Source organism: Hirundo rustica, chromosome 1, assembly GCF_015227805.2.
Source record: "Hirundo rustica isolate bHirRus1 chromosome 1, bHirRus1.pri.v3, whole genome shotgun sequence".
Lineage (NCBI taxonomy): Eukaryota > Metazoa > Chordata > Aves > Passeriformes > Hirundinidae > Hirundo > Hirundo rustica.
The window spans coordinates 12,777,212-12,800,788 of NC_053450.1; the positions used below are offsets into that span (position 1 = coordinate 12,777,212).

A 23,577-nucleotide genomic window follows, 5' to 3' on the forward strand; every position below is an offset into this window, starting at 1 on the left:
CAGTTCATCAGTCCAACTATTCAATGCCATGTTACTTCAGCACCACAGGGAAAATACTACCAGTGCAAAGCAAAACATGCCACCTGTTCTTTGTATAGAAAAAGTGAACTGAACATTTACTCACATTACAAAGTATACTACAATGAGCCTGAGATGTTCAAATACCACTGTGACCAGTACAGTCAGGCATATTATCTATACTAAGAGTAATCAATAGGAAGAGGACAAATGATTTCTAATTTAAATTTTTAGGGATCTAGCAGAAAGAAAAGAAACAAAACATTGCACAGATATGCTCCCTTCTAAAGCTGGGAGCAGTTTCTTCAGGTTCAATACAAATATTCCACTTTATACAGATGAAAGGCCATCTATGTCCCAGAAGAAACAATTACAGATAACTACCATTAAAGACTTCTTTTTCTTGAGGGCCAAGTTATCGATAACAACTAATTTCCTAAGGGATCTGGACTGTTTTAATAATCAAACCCACTTACTGCAATTACTTTTTTAAATCTGTATTTTTAAAAAATTCTTTATTAATATTTCAGTGTGAATCATTACATCCCATTTTGCATTCTATCACAGAATTCTTGCTGCTAAAAGGTATTGTAAAGGACCCCTGGTAATAAGGCAGAACTAAATATTGCAAATTATTAAATATAAGAGTCTAAGTTAGAACATCTTGGTATTGCCTTTGCCTCTGTTCAAGACAAATCCTGTTTCTAGAGAGTTCTCAATACATAATTAAAGCAATAAAGGTTGAGAAAATGTGGCAAAGCCTTCAGATAGTATTTTTGAATGAGTTTGTGAAATGTGATATATGAAAAATTTTATTATCTGAACTGAATCAAGAATAAATATTTCCATGCTATACATTTAGTCAAGATCCTTCTCCTAGCAAACCACTGTTCCCTTGAGTTGTCTCTCTCAGTTTATGTGCCCCAGACTGTTCAGAGTACTCTCCCCCAGACATACGTACATTCAATATTAAGTAAACTCTTATTTACACCAAGTTTCAGAATTCTCTCGCAAATCTTTTGTTAGAGCCTGCATGGTAGCTTTTGTTTATAAACATTACCCCTAATAATTAAAGAAGTTTGGGGAGGTTTGAGATTGGTTAAGTGAAAAATGGTGCTAATAAATTACCTCATTGGTTTCTGTTCCGTCTGTTTTAACGTACATGATGCGATAGCCATTTACGTTTTTGGAGGCAGGATCCCATGATAGCTTAGCACTATTGTGTCCAACATCAGAAAATTTCAAGTTTGCTGGTGGACTTAGAGGCACTTGAAAAGAAAAGAGATAAAACCATGAAAGTGATCCCAGGTTTTAGCTGTGAAAATTTTCATGTCTTAATAACAAATAGTATGTTTTCCATTCAGAAATTTGTATCACCAGTATTTCTACTCAAAGGCCTACATCGATGGAGCTACAAAAGCACTTAAAGGTGGGTAAAAGGGCTTAGCTCTTTTTTGAAACAGAACTTCCATATTTGCTAAATGCATCTCAACTGATAGTAAAAAAAAAAAAAAAAAAAAAAAAAAAAGTTATGATGTTCACTGCAGATATCATAGCAAGATCTAGCCTACAGAACACTTGCAATTGATTTGGGGTTGTATTTGTGGATTAACTTAAACTAGCTAGATCTTTATCCTATACACATTTGGTTTTCATGTGTAACCCAGCAAAAATTCTTCATGACAGGAGAATTTGGGCAAAAACTTTTCTGAATCCTAGAAGACCCTGACATAAGGGTAAGTTTGTCCAAAAACCATAACTGGCTGAGAAGGTCTCCAAAGATGTTACTTTTTACCACTGCCTACCCTTTCCTCTATCCTAAGGGAAACCTTAGCTGTTTCCCAACAACAATCCCAGTTAAAGCCATACTTTTATACTATATATTTCTTGACAGTCACGAGCTGAAGGAAAATGAGGTCATGCAAGAGACAGTCTCAGATTACATCCATTTCTCTGTCACACCACAGAAAGCAATTTCTACTGTCTGTTACTCTCAGCAGTAGGTTCTGTATTAGTCCAACATCTGCTACTTTCCTCTGAATTATAAAACCTTTCTCTATCCATCCTGCCTTCACACACACACTCCTCACCAGTCCACATGGACAGATAAATATTAGCCCTTCAGAAGCTGCTTCCCTCACACAATAACACCTGGGAAAACACAAAGATTTTAAAGGCCTCATACATTATGTGAGATATTTTGCCAGGCTATTTATCAATCCAGAATCTGCAACCAGCTTAGGAACAGTGAAGTCAACTTGGCTCAGAGAAAAGAGAAGACAGGAACACAGTGCAACTGTAGTAGATGGGTTTGCCACACATTCTGGCATTCAGCATATTCCTCTGAGTCTAGTGAAGGGAGTATCACGTGCTGGCTTTCCTTTCTACTTTCTGTCAGTCGTGAAATGCACTTCATTCCAGCATCTCAGTCATACAAAAAAATGCTTCAGTCTCAGCTCTTTCCTCTTGGAACCAACCTCCTGACAACATTGCTCTCAACCAGACAGGCAGTCCTGGTGCCAGACTTACGTGATATTTCAGTGAGTCTTGGATGAATCCCGGCCCCAAAATGAAACTACACCCTAGAATGAGCTTGCTGAGCATGTCTCTGTTTGGCATAAGGAAGGTTTTGCTATGGTAACCAAGATGATACAATGAGAATATTATTTACTAAACACAGATTTTCAGATACTACACCTAATACTACAACAAATTTGGCAGATCACTCTTCAGGCTCCAGGAAGAAAATGCCAGGTACCAAGTAGCCTATTAATTAATTGTAAGCCAGAAATAATCACAGTGAAAGAAAAAAAAAACAAAAAAAGGCAGCTTAAATCAGATTCTCGACATGCAAGACATTACTGTTAAACTCCAACAATGTGGGACAGGCATGATCACCAGGAGCTTTCTCCCTCTCAGATTGTCCCGCTGCCTGATTCATCAAAGCCTGCTAGCAGAGGGCTTATTTGAATAGCTGCATATGACAGACAGATATGACATATCTTCTTGCAGTACTATAGACCAGAGATGGCTGCACTGTGTCATCCTAAAAAGAAATGAAGGTTGCAGAGAAGAGAGGGTTTGTTTTTTATCCTGGTCTAGTAGCAGCAGTAGTGATGATGAGCTGACTAACACATGTTACAAGCTTCTGTGATCAGTGGTCATGAAAGCTCAGCTTGTGCCAATGTGTCTGGAATTTGTATGTGATCTTCCATCCAATGTGTTAGTCAGGTTAAGAGCTCTGCATTCTCCAAGATCATATGGTATGCAGTGAATTGAAGCTGGCACAGTCAAAAACTACATAAATACAGTTTAGGAGAAATGAAAATCTGATAGTGGGTAGATATTGACCAAAGGCCAGGGTGGGAGATAGGGGCAGAAGGGCAGTGCAAGATAAGAGTGAGGCATAAAGAGACAGAGAAAGAAAGGTAAGAATAAAGAGTCAGAGATTTGAATCTCTTTGTTGGGAATCTTCTAAACTCATTTCAAGGTGACGAACACGCCCAGGTTGCAGTAGTTTGCTATTGGAACTTGTCTGTCCACAGCTGTCCTCCTAGAGAAGACCTAGCAAATACCATTCCTAGAGCTTCTTCCACTATTCCTTGCTGAGCTTACAAGGAATTGCTCTGGGGTTTCTTTTTCCAGCATTTGCATGCCTGTACCTCTCTCACTTATTAAATGTAAGTCACTTTCACCCTGCCTGGGTTACTCATGCCAGGAGCACAAAATAAGAGGATTCACTCACTCCCCTGCTGCGCGCAATAGAGATGTCACTGAATGCAGTCCCAGAAATGTCCCAGAAGCACAATTGCTTATTTTCAATTCCTTTGTCTCCCAAACGCTGCAGCTATTTAGAGAGCTGACATACAGTCTGTGTACAGCTTGAAGAGGACAGAATTTAGCTGGCAAAATTCTTGCTGCTTATTAGAAACATCTATCATGCGTGCACAGGCGCTTTCCAACCCTCCATTTAGCAGATGTTAGGCAGCAGGGGTTGGACAGAAATCTTCTCTTTGCTTCTTTTCTGTCTGTACTACTACTGAGCCAGAGGAATGACTTTCTCCATCTGAGCAGGCTCACACACACACACCTGGTCTTCTAGCTAGAGGAGGCTAAACAGAGCATGTTTCTGTTTTCACCATGAAGGTCTACATGGTAGCAAGTTCAGAAAACTGTCAGGAATTTCACCAAGACCAATAGGGGCATCCATAGTACCACTACCAGTGAGAGAGACAAGTTCACAAACCTGTTGCAAAAACAAGGTGTTTTGTAGAAATCCTCAGTCTCTGTAAATTGAGTATCCACAGTGAGAAGCCTACATAAAGAGCTTGCCCAATTGCTCAAAACAGATAATTGGATGCCTGCTCTAATAAGTGCAAAGAGCATTGTGAAGTCTTATTAACAATGGAGTGAATACAGATTAGAGCTACCTACATGTAGTTTCTTGTCCCGTAAGGGGATCACTAGCTTCTTCTCCAAACATGGCATAAACTGTGACTGTATATTCTGTATTTGGCAATAGTCCATCCAGTTCAAGATCTGTTGAGGTCTCCCCAATTTTTATCTAAAAACACCATGAATCAAAAAAGATACATTATTTCTGAATTGACTTATAATGAGGAAAAATACAAGTTAAACACTTGAAATTAGATAGGATCAAAGGTTCTGCTGAGCAATTGGCTGACACTGTGCCTGCAGTGCTTTGCCCAAGATTTTGGAATTTTACACAATAATTAAAAGATTAAAACTTTCAAAATACCAACAGCCAATACACAGGTAAAAGGACTTTAAAAGTGACTAATCACATTAGCAATGACAAAATATTCCTCTCCAGAATGAGCAGCTACTAAGGCCTTTTCCTATCTACATTTCATTATTCCCACTCCCATCTACACTTTGGTTCATCTTCAGTCTTGGACCTGAAAATCACGTTAACTCATTGGAGGAGTTGATTTCTATGCACACTGAGGTCCAGATTTGTTGCTATTCATTTCATTTTCCTCTTCCACCTGTTAGTGGAGACCTGCATTAACATGGACTGTACTCATTTCTTTGGGGTAAAGCTCAGTCCTCCTGGAGCAGGCAGTTCTCAGGGAGGCCCCACTTTTAACAGAACTGCGTGCTCACAGCCACTGCTTTAGCCGTGAGCACAAGTCTGTGCTGGCTTTCAGCAGCTTCATGCCCCCTTCACAGGTTTACATGCCCCTGCATGCTTTATAGTGTTCTTGCTTGAACACAGATATTGTACAGAACCTTAACTACACATATATAAACTTGAATGTAGAAATTTTTAAATCCTAGACCAGAAGTTCCATTGATTTTATTATGTTAGTGATAGGAGACTAGACTTTACCTTGTCCCCTCCTCTTTTCCTTTGACAGAATGTCTTCCAAAATCACTTTTGATGAAAGATGTTACTTTTAAATTTAAAAATAAAGGTTGAACACAACAAAAAGAAAACCAATGACAGTTTTCTTTCAGACCTACAAATTTTTCTTACATTTAAAAGCCCTGATGAAAACAAAGGCTCAATTTCATTCTTCTGATAGCACACTTAGGAGATATCTTAATTTCATATTATTTTTTTATTTGAGTGTTAGTTCTAGATTATGATACAACATCACTTTATATAAAATTTCAAAAGAGTCACTTAAATTCAGTTAAATTTGTTGTGGTTTTATGACAATTATATAGAAATAACCAACTGGTACTTGCACTTTATTCATAGTCTGTGACACATACATTACTTAATCAAGTCATAGGAAAAACAAGTATTTGCTGATCACTTTGGAGGTTAAAGGACATGTACTAGTTTGTTCTTTAAAAGACCGTGGGTTTGTTTTTTTTTTTAGTAACGGCTATTTAAATGAAAGCGCAATACATCACCTCCTTCTCATCTGCTGCCAGTCCTTCTGTGAGGGGAGCATAGAGGATCATGTACCCTGTGGCACCCGGGACCCCATTCCACCTCACCCTCATGCTGCTCTGGGACACATCATACAGCTGCAGATCCGACGCCATTGGCAAGGCAACTGCAGTGGCACAAGACACAGACAACCAGCTATTATTCAAACAGTTTGTTTTACCCCAGGAAACACAAAGGAATATCTGTATCCAGGCATAGAAGTGCTGTCTGCATCCTACAAATAAAATCTGATGGGTGCATAAAAAACTCAGAATCAGAGAAACAAGGAATTGCTAACCCAAGCCACTTCCAAGGGCACCAATGCCAGGGCAGATGACAGCATTTCAGCACCACTGCTATTAGGAACCAGCAGGAGTTCTAAGGACTATCTCTGGTAGCTGGTAGTTCCCAAGCCAGGGTGACAGGCGTGAGTTACAACACCCTGGAAAAACCCTGTAGGAGTGCACTGCACAGATCAAAATATTTTGACTCTAAACTGTTGGCTGTTTAAGGCCTGGACTGTTCAAACTGGCACCAAGGTTTGTGTCAGTGGGATCATGCAAATATGGGTAAGGTCATCCATTGCAAACTGTAGCAAATGCTGTCCTGATGAGGGAGAGCAGGCTGAGTGAAATTCAAACAATATTAGGAGATCTACTTGTGAATTTAAGGCACTGATACCAGAACATAGCACTAATCAGGGTTTCCAAAAGTTTCTCTGCATTTCTGTAACTCTTTAGAGTAGTGTTTTGCATTTTCCTGGTTATCCTCAATTTATTCCTCTCATGGAACAACATCCCAATGGCCTCTCCATTGCTGGTACACCACTGATGAATCCCACCAAAATATTCAGGCATGAATATGGAGAGATATGAAGGAACTTTGACTTCTCCTTTGGAATTTATACTCTGAAAATAGTCCCCAAAATGACTGGAATGGTCTGAAAAAAACAGAAGGCAATTGCTAACTGATACAAAACCTTTCCTATTCAAAATTCTGAAGAGTTTGACCTGCAAAGAAATAGTCATGAACAAATTCTAATTTCAGTGACAGACCTTCTCTGGACTCTACAGTCTGCCATTCATGTCTGTAAATGGTGGCAAACTTCAACCCAGACTTCTCTTTAGGTTTCCATTTCCAGGTTACCCCACCCCACCTCCAAACCTTTTACAAACTACCTCCTTGTTCTTGTACTGATTTATATCCCCATGAATTCTCACAATTTCTCTAATTACAGGGAGAAACTACCCATGAACATTTTCAAATGTACTTCAGTCTCCTTGCTTAGAGCTCCTCTCACACTTCTGATACCTACAGAAAGAAATTATATGTTGAGATATCCTGAATCCACTTTGCACCACATTTTCTCATTCCTATTCAAACTGGCCCAAGGTCACAGTGAGAGTATCCATCACCTGTTCTTCCCCTTATTTTGATTCTAATAAATCTATAGGAAAAATGTCCTCTAACTGTAACTTATCATTTGCATTTTAACTCATAACAGGAACCAGTTGATACTCTGAGAATATATATAAAAACTGATAATGAGGGGACTGGAAATAAAATATGGTGTTTTCTACTGGAATTTTCAGCCAAAGAGCTCAGAATCTCAAATATAAATATCTAGTAGATAATGCTCATTTGCATCTTGGGCAGTTACCAATAGTTTGACTGCTTAGGATAGTTAGACTATCCTAATATTCAGGTAACATAGGGATAAATTAAACCAGCTAAAAAAGCTGGAATAAACTAAACCACATGGAATAAACTAAACCAGGTAAAACATATTTTTAGCAAATTAATATGTGACTGATTTTCATATTTATTTCAAGTGACTATGAAATCACAAAACTTTCTACTTGTCTGTACATTATGCATATATGTTTAGATTTCACATACCTGTAAACTATTTCCAATGTTCTATATAAACAAATGCAGCTGGTGACTATTTTAATTTGTCAGTATCTCACACACAGGCAGAAATATAAACTACAATTTTCCATAATTCTCCATTAGAATAGTAAAAAAAAAAAACCATTAAAATTGCAAGTATTTTTAGCATGTGGAGTGATTAACACTTGCACATCAGACTATTACTTCTAACACACTATTGAAGAGAGCTGTATAAAATGCTTGGTGCTGCATGACCATGGGGTGTGATCTGATCAAATCTCTGAAAGCCAGCAGGGCTGGGCTCTGTCAGAACTTGACTGGGTGACTTCAAAGGAATACCAGGTGCAATACAAAACAATCCTGTTGGCTCAGGATGTGACTGTTCTCTCAGCCTTAATAAATTAAACAGGCCCTAACACTGTCTCATGGGACATAACATGGCTGGAGATGACATTTTGGGGGACTGAGACTAAAAGAAAAGTCTAAAATAATTTTATATGATTGTATTTTGTTTTCAGATTGAGAAGATTAGCACTGACACAGAATGAAAGAACCGACGAGGATGAAAGGCACCTCTTGAGGTCATCTGGTCTAATTAACTTCCCTGTTCAGTCAGGTTCAGATAAAGCAGCTTGCTCAGAACCTTGTCCAGTTTGGCTTGAAATATCTCCAGAGATACAGACTTCACAACCTCTCTGGACAACTTATTCCAGTGTTTGACCACCATTACAATAAAACCATCTCTTCTTCTGTTCAAATTTAATTTCATGGGCTTTTAATTTGTGTCCATTGGCTGTTAATAAGCACCACTGAGAGAAGTCTGGCTCACTCCTCTTCTTCATTTCCTCTCATCAGGGATTTTTACACATCGACACGATCACCTGAGCCTTCTCTTCTCTAGGCTGAACAGTCCAGCTGTCTCAGACTCTTACGAAAGATGTGCCAAGGCCTTAATCATCTTTACAGCCTTTCACTGAAGTCACTGCAGTAAGTCCACATCCCTCTTGTGTTGGGGGAACCCAGCACAAGACCAGGCATCCAGGTGTGGCCTCATCAGTGCTGAGCAGAGGGCAAGAATCATCAGCTCCCTAAATCTGCTGGCAATCATTTTCCAGGGCAATCCAGAAGGCTCTTGGCCTTTGTGACAAGGGTGCTCTGCTGGTTCACAGTCACTTTGTTGTTTACCACACAAGAAGTGACTCCCAGGTCCTTCTCTGCAGAGCTGCCTTCCAGCTGGTCACCCCTCAGTGTGTGGTGACACATGGGGTTGTCACTGATGAAGGTCAGGACTTGGCACTTCCTTTTTTTGAAATGCGTAAGGTTAAACTTGTTTTCCTCTTCATATTCAGCTCCAGGTTTGCCTTGGCTTTTCTAAACTTATCCTGCAAGTTCAGACAGCAGCTTTACACTTCTCCTGAGGCATATGCCTCTTCTTATATGTGTCTTATACATTTCTTTTTGATGTCTGAGTTCTGTTACAAGCTTGATTATGCACGCAAGGCTGCAGTCAGTCCACCATTAGGTCTTCCTTGTTTCTATGTGTGAGCTACAGCAGAGCATCTTCTCTTGCTGGCTCTTGATCACTTGGGTCGGGAAGCTGGTAAAAGCACTGTAGAAATCCTATATATTTCTTGAGCCCTGCTGCTCTGTTCTTTCAGATATCAGCTATTGATACACCACATGGATTTCTGAACTATAAAGTTACTTTTTACTTCCATTCCTTATATGTCATACTTACTAAAAAAAACCTGCACTTTGTATACAAATGCATAAAACTGTACATATATTAAGGGTTACAATATCCCAAGCCATCATTTTACAGACAGAAAATAATTAAATCATTGAGAAAGAAACTTACAGAGTTACCTTGAAATCTCTGGCACAGGCAGGAATCACATGCAGGTATTTCTGGTCCCACCTAAATCTCCTCTCATCAGATCATCTTTGACTACAAATCTAGTTTGTAAAACTTGGCTCCACACCCAGAACATAGGAATGTTCTAATTTAGGGTTCAGTACAACCGACTTCAAAGTTCAGCCCAGAGACAGAACCTTTCTCAGTGTTTAAATATCCACAGAGCATTTGGATTTAGGAGCTTAGTCCAGAATTAATTAAAAAAAAATAATTTAAGGCAAATGTACTAAAAGAAGGTAAATTGAAAAAGACTCCCTTCTGTGTTTATTTTTCACAAATATCAATGCCTACACAGTCTAATTAAATGCAGGCAGTCAAATCTACAACAAACACACTAAGGATACTCACGTGTGGTTTCCGTTCCACGGAGGCCCTCACTGGCAGCATTGGAGTAGATAGCAAATACAGCGATCTGGTACTCAGTTAAAGACATCAGGTTTTTTAGAACTGCTGTTGATACACTCCCATCTACCACAACCTGTTCAAAAGAAAATATAATTAAATATGCATAAAGGAAACAAGCTATATTACCATCAAATCAATCAATCCCTCTTTCAGGCAATATTTACACTGTACTAAAGTTCAGTTCATGCTGCTTTTATATACACTAAAGTGTCTGAAAAGAACAGCATCCATATACATAGTCAAAATGTGTCTCTGATATAAATAGCCATTGAGAACAAAGGAAGATCCTGGCTGAATAGAGCGTATGAGATACAGTTTAAGGGTGTGTACATGGCAGTTTTTAATAATATCATAAATATTCCTTTAGTACTACATATCTACACACACAGAGTACTTCAAAATTCCATGAATACATATCTATCCTAAATTAGTTTCTAGTGCAAAATGGAAGAAAATATAACCTTACTTAAATACTTTTGCTCTTCTATGTTTCCATTCAATTTGATAAGTTCTCATCTGGAGTCAAAAGCTTGTCCCACTGCATTTTTTTCATCTCCAAAATGTTGAAGTCCCATCCAAATAAACAATTCACTCCAAATTTTCAATGACCAATTGTAGATGTCCCAAAATGTACAATCTTCCTTTTATTAATATATTTTTCCTTAGAACTGAGAATGTGGCTTACTATCACCTCCTACCTCTTCTGTTCTTGTAAACAGAGTGGTGCAAGGGGTATCAGAAGAATTGTTTCAAGTTTGTTGAAATTATTTCTTTACACATATGGTTTTATGTGTAAGGAAACATGCAAGCACTTTACCCAACGCCCTGAAAGTGATGATTATTATTATAGCACTTAATTGACTTTAAATTTATATTAGAGACATGTAGCCTGGCTACTAACTAAACTTTATCACCAACCAGTGTCACCAACCTCCTTTCTGGAGCCCTCATCGGGAATTTCAGGGTGAATTTAAAAGAGGACCAAGGATTTCCTGTCTGGTTAGTTGCCCCTGCTGCATGATAATTTTCTGGACAGCTTTTCTTCCTATTATTACCTCTTCTGGCTGTCCTCCTCGAGTGGGGTAGTACACAACCCTGTATTTTTCCACTTTGCCTGGTGCATGGGTCCAGCTAACCCGGAAGCCTCTAGCTGTTACCTCCGATGTGACCAAATCCGAAGGAGTCCCAAGAGAAGCAATTGTTCCTAGGTTGGAGACAACACAAATTTTTATTCCCTTCTGCATAATAATTACTTGGTTTGTTATATTTGCTGAAGCTCTAAATATTGTTCCTCATCAGGAAGTCAAATAATTGGCTACTGCACACCTATTTAGGTGATTTTCAATGGAAACAAAGAAGTAATAGTGAGCACCACACATGGAGCTGCTCTGGGACTAAACCTCCCTGGTCTTGCATAAACCTTTATATGAAAAAGACAAAATACAATACTAAGCCTTCCTGACCTTCTTCCCTTTACTACTTCCAGACTTTTCTGCTGTTTTTTTTTTGTTTTTTTTTTTCAGGTTGCTTTCCTCCCAGTCATGAAAAACATACAAGTACATATACAGCTGTGATCTGCTGCGCTCCTCAGCAGGTTGGAAACTGATACTGCCTGTCAGCCCACTGAAGAGACACAGTGAAAGGTCATCTTCTCTAGCAATCATTCTTTTCCACAAAGATGTCTCAACTATCCATGGTTTTTCTATTTTCTTCTCCTCAAGAGAGCCTTTCTTATTGATATGTATTACATATATCTATATATTATATTGAATATATATTTTTCAATATGTGTATATATATATATAGTATTCCATATATCTATATATATTATGAGAGAGAGAGAGAGATTAACTCAGCATTTCTGTGATATTAAGGAATCACAAACCAGTAAATAGAAACATAATCCACGGAAAACTTTCAGAAAGAAAGGCCTCAGGTAGAACTGTATTTCTGGCAAATTACAACATTTTTTCATAGACATTTCTTTTCTTCAGAAAAGCCAAAATAATAGTACTCAGAGGAGGCTTTTTCATATCAGAACAATTTTCTTCTTTGCCATCTTTTCTTGTGAACCAATTTTTTTTTTTTAAATTTTTTTTTTTTTGTGTGTGTGTGTGTGTGTGTGTGTATTAAATATGAAAGAGAAAGAAAATCCATCAAGAGGAGGGACAAAACAATCTAAATAGTTGAAACTCTTGACTACTTATGAGACAATAAAAACATGAAGTTAGGAGATGGAAATCACTGCATGAACGCAACAATTCCATGTGCAACTGTTAAACTAATTCATCCCAAAACCTCTGTATTACAAAAGGATTTCCTTACCTGCCACTTGGAAATAGTTACAGCAGAATGAATGCCGTTGTTGTTTTTTGGGGTTTTTTGGGTTTTTTTGTACTACCAAATATCATAACATTTACCTCTTCTAAAGACAGAGAGCAAAAGATCTAAGCAATGAATAAAACATAGCTAGGAAGATAACTTCCCTAACAGTGTACTTTCTCGCAAGTGTAAGAACATACAATGATACTACAATGAGTCTAGTGCCAAAAGCCAGCCTAGAACTACAGATATTTGCTTTGTATCTCTAAGTTCATCTTAGGTTACATTAAATTTTGTTTCTGTTCACCTTTGATTTCCTTTTCCTGCTCCTCTACTCGTGAGCACACTGTTCTGGTAAGACCTTCGACAATGGTATGCATGAAGTTAAAGTCAGCCACGTTGTAGACGTGTGTGCTGTCAGGCTCAGAGGCAATCTCTTTGAGTTCATTTATATCTGCATTCTTTACACCTTTTATTGGAAAGGAAAATAAAGAAAATATTTGTAATGAAAAAGAAAAAAAATCTTATATACACAGGGATCAATAAAAAACTACTAATACAAAATTTGGCTTGTTTTAATGATTTAATGTTTTAACTACAAATTGCTCTGTTTTTAATATGTCAATTCAAGATGTCAATTTCTGCCAGTGTAAGAGGCATCTTTCCAGCTGTCTCCTGAAAATGCAGCATCCATGTATACTGCTAAATTCCAGTTATAACAGCAATGTTGTAAGCAATCCTTATAAAATATACAAATTAATGATTATATTTATTGGATACAGGCAGAAAAGCACACTTCCTTAGTACAGCCAGCAACAGATACAAGTACACCGGAGTACAATGGGACATGTACATGGATAATGCAGAATACACACCAATAGCAAACAGCTCAATGCCAGCATCCCGTAGGTTTTTAGCAGGAGGGATAACATCATCTTGGGACTTCCCATCAGTAATCAGTATCCCAATTTTAGATACTCCAGGTCTTGCACCTGCTTCAGGCTTAAAGCTGTTTTCCAAAATGTAAGTTAAGGCGAGACCTAAAAAGGAAAACATTTCAAAAGACTTTTACAGATTAAAATGTCCATTAACTTGCCAATATCACAGTGTTTATCTACTCAATTTAAAAATTCTGATGAAGAATATGCATAAAAGAAGAATTTATTTACTCAAAAACGAAATTCCAACAAGCAGTCTAAACTACAAAGAAGCTGAAATTTATTTTTTACAGCCTTTTGATCAATCAATGCATTTTAAACCGGGTTATGAAGACCTAAATTAATATTCTTGCAAATGTATCATCTTTTTTTTCTTACTCTATCAAGTTCTACCAAGTTGGAACAGGAAGTTCCCTATCCTTCTACATACATTGCTTATATGAAAGAACATACTCTGGATAGCTTAGTAAATCCTCATGCTACAGATAATCTTACTTTTGTTTGTTTTTTTTATTTTTTCCAATTTGCAAGCTGGAAAAAAGAAAGCTTTATTTATGCTTAGGGAGGATTTTAATAAATACTAATTATTTAAAGGAAAGAAGAACAATAGCTCCAGGACAAACTTACACATCACAATGAGATCTTATCTGAAAACTCTTTTAAGTCTCCCACAACAAACATTTCTAACTCATATTCTTCTAACATCACCTAAAATAATCAATAGTTTACTACTTCCTACCACCCAGTGATCTCATTCCTAGAATGATACTAGAGTCTTCTGTCCTTTGTCTCACTGAAGTCACTCTTTCTACTGAAATAAAGACTGTTGCTCATTCTTTCTCCTCTTCCTTACCCGCCAAAAAAAAAAAAAAAAAAAAAAAAAAAAAGGCAGCCATTTACTTAAAGCTATGTCTGGGTCTTTGGATTTATCATTCCAACATCCCCAACTACTGCTTTGATGACACTGGAATTGTATTCAGAGGCTCTATTTTTCCCAGATTGTCAGGCATCCCCCCCTTTATCCATCACTGTCTCTGGGGCTTCAGTGCTTCAACTACTAAAAGGTCAGTAGAAATCTAAGAGCCCTGGGTGGTTATTTGTAAAGTTAGTATTACCAGTTGTCTAATATTGAAACAACATTCTTTCCTTCTCCAGAATAAAGCTCTGTGCCTGAACATTATAAATGGATTTTGCATTTTCTTCCCAGCAAGTAAAAGATTTTACTTCCAGCACAGAGAGTTAGGTAACTTTGTTTTATGAGACCCTGTCCTGATTCCCAGTGAAGTCAATGGACAAGCACTTCAGAAAAGGCTTAACTGACACTGGATAAAGCCATTGGCAAGCTGCAAAACCCCTATCCTTTCTACCCTTCATAATAGGCACTGACACTTCTTGGGCTGTGCAGAAGAATATTTTTTTGTAAAAAAAGGCGAAAGCCCAAACACACACAGTACCTGTTAATGTATTCCCTCCTTTATATGGTAGATTACGGACTGCATCCAAGACAGCATCCTTTGTGCCGTAGGCATTCAAGTGCCATTCAATTCGGGGATCACCACTGTACTGTGCAAGACCTAAAGAACCAGAAATGAAGGTAATCCATCAGACAATAAAGCAAGGTTTTTTTCAAGTATATTCACTTTGTGTACTTGATTACCAGTACCTTTACCAATTAGCTTACTGCAAATAGCTTTGCTACCATACTAGAAAAACTGCACTGGTTGACAACAAAAAGTAGTTTGCAGTTTTTCTGGGTGACAGCTCCTCAATTAACTTTCAAAGCCTTTTACTCAAGTGCTCATTAAATGGAAAGCAAAGAAATACAAAACTTTTTCAGAGCTATTAACATTGCAAGAATTTCTTATAAAGAACAATTTTACTAAATGTACATTTGAACAGTCGCAGATCAGAAATATAACATTTCAGCCAGTTTAAAGCACAAGAAATGCCATCCACCGGCACATTCTGCCTGCAAAAATTAAACTGCAGGTGTTTGAGATTAATGCTGACTGAAGTCAGTAAGAATGTTTCCACTGTTTTTATTTTTCCACTGACATTGCATTAGAGTTAACTAAGTTGAGGATCACAGTAAACTGTGAGGAATTAACATTCCAGCAGCATTACTCTGATGATAGAAGTGCTGGTGCTAGACGAGGATGAATCTTGCACAAAAATAGTAGCATTAAGCTGTTAACTACCCTGAAATCATAACTTCCTTACATTGCTACAGAAATATTAGGAAAAAAGTGTGACACCTTACCTACTCTAGTTTTCTCAGATCCCACATTGAAAGCAGAAACCAGGTTTTCCAGGAACAACCGAACAAGCCTGAAATTGAATCTGCCAATACTCCAAGAACCATCTACTAGTATCACAATATCTGCAATTGCTGGAGTTTTACAGGTAAACAGGCTTCCTGTAAATCATTAAAATTAAATCAGTGTTAATAATTCAACAATAAAATTGTAATCCAATAAATATATGCCTTCCTCCTCCCACCAAGCTTGGTAATTAAAGCTTTCTTCCACAGTAAGTGAGAGAAAAAGCAAAATTACTAAACAGGCCGATTCTAACTTCAGTTATAGAATAGTTTGGCCATTATCTACTTCAGTTCTTTCATTAGAGTCTTCAAAATTACTTTTGGGAGACCTATGAATAAAACCCCTCCTTCTAAAAATACTTGAGAATGAAAAAAATTAACTGCCATATAGCACAACCAAACCAAGAGTTTGTTTTCATTGCCAGTGCTCATATACAATTTCAGTCCCCAAACACAGTGCATGACACGTAGCCTTAGCCACAGACAATGCAGAGCTACCTAGAGATGCAGACATATAAAACAGTTATCAAGGCCCCTTTCACAGTCAACAGAGAAAACCAGGTGTTTCTAAACATCTCAAAAGCCCCATAGAAAACCACTAGGCACCACTGTAGACTTGTAAATTCAGAAGTGAATCTCACTCCTGGGAGCTGAGCAAAACTGAAGGCCAATGGAATACACTGTACCAAACCTAAGTAGGAGGTATTCAATACAGCAGAGGTAAAATTCAAAGACCTCAGATTCAATTTCAGAGTCTCTATGAGAACAGGCACAAGAATGAAGCTTTAGTCTTACACATACACGGAAAACAGAAAAATACAAGAGCATTTAAAAAAAAAAACAAAAAAAAAACACCAAAAAACACTAAAAACTCCACAAACTAATCAACAAAAAAATTTTAAGAGAATTAGCAGAAGTTCATATTATCTCTGAGTTTTAACTAACCAGTGGGAAAATCAGAGGAAGGGGAGATTAGACACAAACTGCACCATAAACCAGCTGAGAAGCCTAAACAGAAGTGCCACATTCAGTTTGAGAAAATGCCAGGAAGAGAAGTAAGGGAATGAAAAATGTTTTCAGAACCTCAGACAGAATTACCATATTCCACAGAAGTGGATGTGTGACTGTAAAATTAAGGTTGCTGAAACAGTGGACTCATATTGTAGGGAGTGAAACAAAGAAATTATGTTACACAGGTATGAGAAATGAGAGCTTGTGTTTGAAGTACAATACAGATTGGCTACGGAATAAGAAGGGAAGTAGGAAAGACAAAGCAAAGCAGGTTTAGTAGAATAGATATGATGCATTAAAACCATTTAGGAATGAGAATCAGGTCCCTCAACAGAGTAAAAAACAAACACAGATTAGTGAATTAAGCTGCAGTCCAGCTTTTGTCATCATTTTTGTCAGGATCCACTATATTAGTTCACAAAGAATACTAGAAGTTCAACATGGTGCTAACAGGAATCACCAAATACACTGCCAGAGATAAACTGATTTGAGCAGAGATGTTCAGAAATAAAAGAAGTCAGTTAGAAATTATCTAAAAGGTGTTTGCATTAGCTCCCAAGAAATTCTCCTGATACACAGAGAAAATAAAACACATGGTTAGCAACTTTAAATTTTGACAACATATTATCAATGACAATCTTTTTCATTAAATGCAAAATGATAATCTCACAGACAAAACCAATCTGATGTGCAGAAGGAGTTCAATTGGTAATAATTAAGGGTTAGATTCATACTGTAGTGTAAATCCACTGGGCATTAAACCAAATCCATAAAGTTACAGTTAATGTCTTAAACGTGTACTACAAATGTTTTTAGAAGAACAGAGAACATTTCCTACGTGCTGCTAGCAGTGCAAAATAAGTTCTAAACACATGACAAAAATTCCACTTACAAAGATGCCAAAGCAAATATTTTATTTTAGCTTTTACAGTACAAGACAACACTATTTGAATTGGCAACACATTTTAATGTATTGACACTGGGGAACATTTAGTAAGCATCAGAAAAATGATCTGAAATTGGAACATAAATCAAAAAGAGGTCCAAACCTTTATGTCACTGAAGTCAGCAGAAAAACTTCCCTTGATTTCAGTGGGACTGGAATCTGTTTTTTTGATTTCATGGGAATCCACTAATCATGGCAAAATTAATGTTTTAAATATTTTTGCCAAATAAACTTCCTGTTCATTAGCCTGCACTGCTTGCAGTATCTGTCTTCCATTATAACACTCAGTTCAATTGTGCCATTCTCACACTGGCCATGACTAGCATTGCAAGATTCAAAAGAATCACTGGCAAAGTAAAATGCTACTCAACACCAGTAAGAATGAAAGCACAGGACCCCGATTCAGATCCAAGCAGCTGTGCAATAGCACAGATGTACCTTTTCACTGTTATCCCAGCAGTTTAATCATATGGCCCAATGAGGATAACAGGATTTGTGTGGTTGTATTTTCCTTCTCTACTTCTAAAACCTTGTGCTGAGTATGAAACCCAGTTATTACCCTTGGTAATATTTCATATCAACAAGTTTTGCTTATAAGGCTTCTTTAATCCTGTAGTGATGGCTTTGTAGTGAAAGCTTCTATCAGTTTTAATAAATCCATTCAGTGAAGCAAAATCCAAAGAATAAAGAAAACAATAACAACATTCCATTCAATGTTTTATTTCCACATCACCAGATCAATGCAAAGAGTATAATTCAATTATTTTTTGTTAAAGAAAAGTGTGGTTTGATCCAAGATTGTACTGCAAGGTCACAGTGTGAAAATTTGTTTCATTCTTCGTAGGTAGGAGATACTTGTTGCATCTTTTCTGTATAAAACATTTAGGTTTTGTTACTTCTGTACACCCACTATTTTGCTTATGTTTTCTCCTTGTTGTACTTAATAGAATTGTAGAAAGTTCCCTAAAAGGGAATAAACAACAGTGAGATATTAAACAGAATAATGCAGTGATAGAATCTTTAAAACCTGATAGGAACACAAACACCATGACATCCTAGATAATAAAATTAGTCTAAAAGACAGTGTGTAGCAAATAAGTTCTGCACCGCACTGTACTTAGCCAGGTTCCATTGCTAGTTCTTGCAAATGTCTTTTTCAATAATCTTTCCATACAATCATACATGGCCATAAATTCCTGTAGGGTTTGGGGGTAATTTTAACCATTTCTAGTATCTACACTACTTCAATAAGCAATTTTCCCAACAATCTTTCTTAGAGGAGGATGATAGCACATCATTCCATATAAAAAAAAGCATAATAGCATGATAATAGAATGATAATAGCATATCATTCCATATAAAAAAGCTTTCAACACTCAGTGGTTTAGTCTACTACAAGTAGTAGTAGTGTATTCAGGTTCAATAGAGTGCTTATTTCCCTTTTACTTATCACCAAGAAAAGATTAGTGAGAGAGAGGGTCCTACTTCCCTCTGAATTATACTCACCAATTTCTAAAGTAGGATAGTAGAGAAGAGACCAGTCACCAAATTTTGTATCGTGTTTCCTAATGTTATATAGAAACCATAATTCTGATTCAAGTGCCTGCATTACACAACAAACAATAACAAAGCCTGCAATCTTTAGGTAAGCAAAAATAACAGAATTGCACAAATTGTGAGGTCAGAATAACAACCTATATATTTTACACTAACAACTGTCTTCAGTTGCTTCACTTACAATTGGTGGAGAATTTTTATGGGGAGAAAGTAAAATAGTAATGCACTTTCTGTAACAAATTTACAATCTTCCTAGCGCTACTTGGCAGAAGGAACTTGCCATTCTGCCAGAAAGCTGAGGAGGAAGGAACTCTGTTCATTTCTGCTTTTCACAGAAGAGGGCACAGAAAAATTTCACCTTCAAAGGCACCAACATACAGCAAAAGGCTACCAACGATATTTTAGGGTGAGGTGTTTGCAGAAAACCTGCTTCAGTACCACCAAAAATCAAATGACCATGAAGAACTTTGGTTACTTTGTTTCAGGGAAATTTTTCAGAGACAGCATTGGAAGAGTTTTGCATCTGCCAAACAAAGTTCTCTGGTTTTGATTCCTCAAGCCCCCAGACACTGAAGGTGATTTGCTGGCGCTTCCAAGTGTTACACCACTCTCAAGACCATGTCAAAACTGGCTGAGAGTGAAACCAATGATGGCAATGCTGAAAGAAAGATCCAGATAGAATTTTTTGGGATAGAGGTAGCCTTATTGAAGCCTGCAAAACAGGACCCTTGAGTCATCCCACTGGAGGGAATGGAGTGTAGACAGACCCAAGAGAAGCTCTGATGGTGTGGGGGCTGTACAGAGGGCAGCAGGCTTGACAAGCTCCTGGAAACACTGACCACCTCTCCGTGGCTGCGTTCCCTACCTGCGGCTATTCTTCCACACACATGTTGTGAGCAAGTGAGCAATGGTAAAAACAGAAGTTCAACCAAAAAAGCCCACAAGCCTTACTCACGCAGAAATACAAAACTGATTTTTAATCTAGAAGAGGGTTCTTTGACTCTTGGAGTTAATACTACTGCCTTTTGAAAGTTCCTTGAAAGGCAAAGGGAGAAGCAGCAAATACAGGCACTGTTACATGGGAGGACTCAATTCTTTAGACAAGCCAGTTCAATTTGCATGCAGTTATGATATGTTTTACAGAAACACATTTGATATTTTGCCTCCCCTTCATATGAAACTGTTCTCATTTTCAAGAGCCAAAACACACTTCTTCTGCTAGAAGTTAAGACTATAATTCTTTCTGAGTCTGCAATATGTCATTTCCTTTCTTACTCCCTGTCATAGTGGAAAGTCAAATAATATATGTGGAATGAGAGGAAGAAAGTTCAAGTAGAGGTCAATAATAATAATACAATTTGAATAGAAGTCTCATTCATGGGATAAAGCACAAAAGGCAAGAAGCTTGGTGAGTGAAATGAAAATGATGAGTGAGTGAAAAATACCTTGTGAATAAAGCACAAATGACAGAGAACAGCCAGTCCTCCACAGCGACTGGCAGCGTCACGCTGAGCAGAGGCACCACTGAGGACAAGGGCAATGTAAATCCACGTCAGCAAAATATCACATCTCTTTTTTAAAAAGGGTTAAAAAAAATATGAGGCATGAGGCAGTGTCCAGCTCCAAAATTCAGCAACTCACTAGTCCACACTTCTGACATTGATATTATTGTTCTGTGCTGGTGATATCATCCTTGCACTTGGACCTCAGTTTAACACATCCCATATGTCAGGCCTATGGACCAGACAAATGCATATAACATAACTGCTGTTCTTTAAACTAGATCCAACCACAGCTTGAATTTGAAGGACTCAAATGTTGGAACATTAGGTTTAAAGAGCAGCCCAACAAGGTTAGAAGTCTGTCCCTGGTCCCAAGGAAAAAAAGAAAAAGCAGCCAGCCCTTTTCCATGTGCCTTATTCCTCCTCAGGAAAGTAATATAGCCCAACTGGCAAGCCTACAATTCTGTTATTTGGTGGAGTTGGAATATTAAGATTTACTGAATGTGTTGTGTTTAATCATGTCACATTTGACTGTGAATACTGTAGTTCAAAAATTTCCTGCTTCCAAAAAGTATGCAGCAGTTACTAAATACTATTTATAGCATACCTTCTGAATTTAAGGCTCCAAAACTAATCAAAGCTGTAGTTGATAACACATTAATTGCCTATATATGCTGGTGATAAATCTCAAGTGTGAGAGAAGGAAGCATAGAGCCATTTTCCATGCACTTTTCCATACGCACTCAATAACAGTTGTACTTCTGCGCTAAGTATTTACTAAATTAGAAAAACTTCCAGAACTTTCTTTCTAAATCTGAACTTTTTAATTTGAGAGACAAAAAAAAGTAACTCTGAAAGAAAGTGCTAATGTCTCTTTATAGACCATTGTTGATTGATAGCACTGAAGAACACAATGTCTGCAGCAGCTTAGCAAACAACAACACTAAACACTCCTGGTCTGTGTACCTAGATAGAAAAATATATATTTTTAATCCCCCTGAATTTAAATTGAGAGTTTAAAACATTTGTTATAATTTCTCTTCCAACAGGCAACATGTCAACAAAGAACAAAGTGTGCTGCTGAAATCTTTCCTGAACCTGAAGCCCAGCCTGGGAATATTCTGCATCCACTTAGCCACAATTTACACTTGAAGATGATCTGCAATCCTCCTGTAAAGTACATGAAACCTAAGAAACTCTTCTGCAGATTATAGTGATAACTCTCTACTTCTCTTTCCTCTCAGCTTTGCATCTGAATGCATGAATTTTTTTAATGAAACAGCTGTCTCAAGGTCTACATTACTTCTCAAGACAGAAAACTCTATTTTTAATTTTTTTTTTTAAATATGGTCATGCTTATCTACCATTCCCATGTAACAAATATGCCAGCATTTAAAGGCTGATTTCTCCTATTTCTTTAGTAAGGTATGATATCCCTGACAGTTTTCTTTGGCTGTCTAGAAGATAGTTAATCAGGGCACTTCAGGCAAAAGTGGTACTCAGAAATCCTCAACATTAATTAAGGTGTATGTCTAAATCCCTCTAAGCCATGATAGAGAACCGGTCTGAGCCTGAGCTTGTAACACAACAGGTAAGGTAATAGAAAAGAGCCTGCTGAGAGAATAGTCTGTACTTAGGGAAGTAGTTAACACAGAAATAATTAAAAACTAGTTGAAACAAACTGCTACAGCACAGTTAAATTACAGCTCTGCATTACAGATCCAAGTACGTATGATATTATGGACAGTGTGTCTAGAAACAAAAAGGATGGTGCAATACAATTACAGTGCAAAAGGCTTCCAAATTTGAGGCCCTATATTAACTTCATGGAGTTCTTGAAATAATATTTTATGATGTAACCAGGGCATATACTTGTATAAATACAAATATGTAGTGATCTTTAGAAGCATCGCTAATTTAGGTTGTCACGTGTCAATCTACAAAAGCCCAGGATCAAATTTATGCCCTCTTGAATGTAGCAATTCTTCCATTCTCTAACTAGCAGAAGTGTTGGAATGAATACCTAACTCTGAGAAATCTCAACTCACAGAATCACAGGGTACTGGAGATGGGAAGGGACCTCTTGAGTTCAGTCAAACTGCCCTAATCAAAGCAGGGGCAACAACAGCAGATTGCTCTGGGCCATGTCCAGTCAGGTTAAAGGGTCTCCAAGATAAAGGCTCAACAACTTGACTAACCCACTCCAGTGTCTTACCATCCTCATAGCAAAATAAGTGTTTTCTTTGATTAAATATAATTTACAGTTACTTTAGTTTGTGTCCACTGCCTCTTGTCCTTTGACTGGATGCCACTGAGAAGAATCTCTGTCTTTACTCGTTCCAGAGTGTATTTTTACACAGTGGAAAGTTATCTCTCAGACCTGCTGTTCTCCAAGCTGAACACTCCAACTGTCAGCCTCTCCACTTGTGAAAGATGCTCCAAACCTTCAGTCATCTCCATGGCCTTTCAATGCACCCTTTTCAGTAGATCCATGCCTTTCTTCTGCTGGGGAGCCAGCCCAGCACCCTTCACCAAGGCTGGGCTGAGAGGAAAAATCACCTCCAACACTCTGCTAACAACTTCCTTCCCAGTGTAGCCCAGGAGGCTGTTTGCCTTCTTTGTGACGTGTGTCTATGCTGGCTCATGGTCACCTGGGTCCCAGGGCTTTTTCTGCCAAGCTCCACACATGCCAGTTGGCCACCAGCATGTGCTGGTGCTGGGGTTATTCCTGCCTGGAGCAGGACTCTGGGCTTCCCCTTGCTGATCTGGCACTGTTTGACACCACCACCCTGCCTATGCACTGAGCTAAATTTGGGTGTTGAGTTTGAAAGGTCTTGGGGGTATG

At 37.8% G+C, this 23,577-nt stretch overlaps 1 protein-coding gene across 6 annotated transcripts in view; it reads right to left on the reverse strand.

Annotated features, from left to right (window-relative positions):
- Positions 1-23,577, reverse strand: part of COL14A1 (collagen type XIV alpha 1 chain) — a 118,016-nt gene that overhangs the window by 67,553 nt on the left and 26,886 nt on the right. For all 6 annotated transcript variants that reach the window (XR_009207627.1, XM_040060144.1, XM_040060168.1 and 3 more), the window contains 9 exons: positions 15,657-15,812; positions 14,851-14,970; positions 13,334-13,498; positions 12,766-12,927; positions 11,192-11,340; positions 10,080-10,209; positions 5,905-6,050; positions 4,453-4,582; positions 1,147-1,286 (listed from right to left, as the gene is read on the reverse strand). Coding sequence is in view for 5 of the 6 variants with exons in the window: in XM_040060144.1 (XP_039916078.1) it covers positions 1,147-1,286; positions 4,453-4,582; positions 5,905-6,050; positions 10,080-10,209; positions 11,192-11,340; positions 12,766-12,927; positions 13,334-13,498; positions 14,851-14,970; positions 15,657-15,812 (1,298 nt within the window). In the remaining variant the exon portion in view is untranslated. The remainder of the gene's footprint in view (positions 1-1,146; positions 1,287-4,452; positions 4,583-5,904; positions 6,051-10,079; positions 10,210-11,191; positions 11,341-12,765; positions 12,928-13,333; positions 13,499-14,850; positions 14,971-15,656; positions 15,813-23,577) is intronic.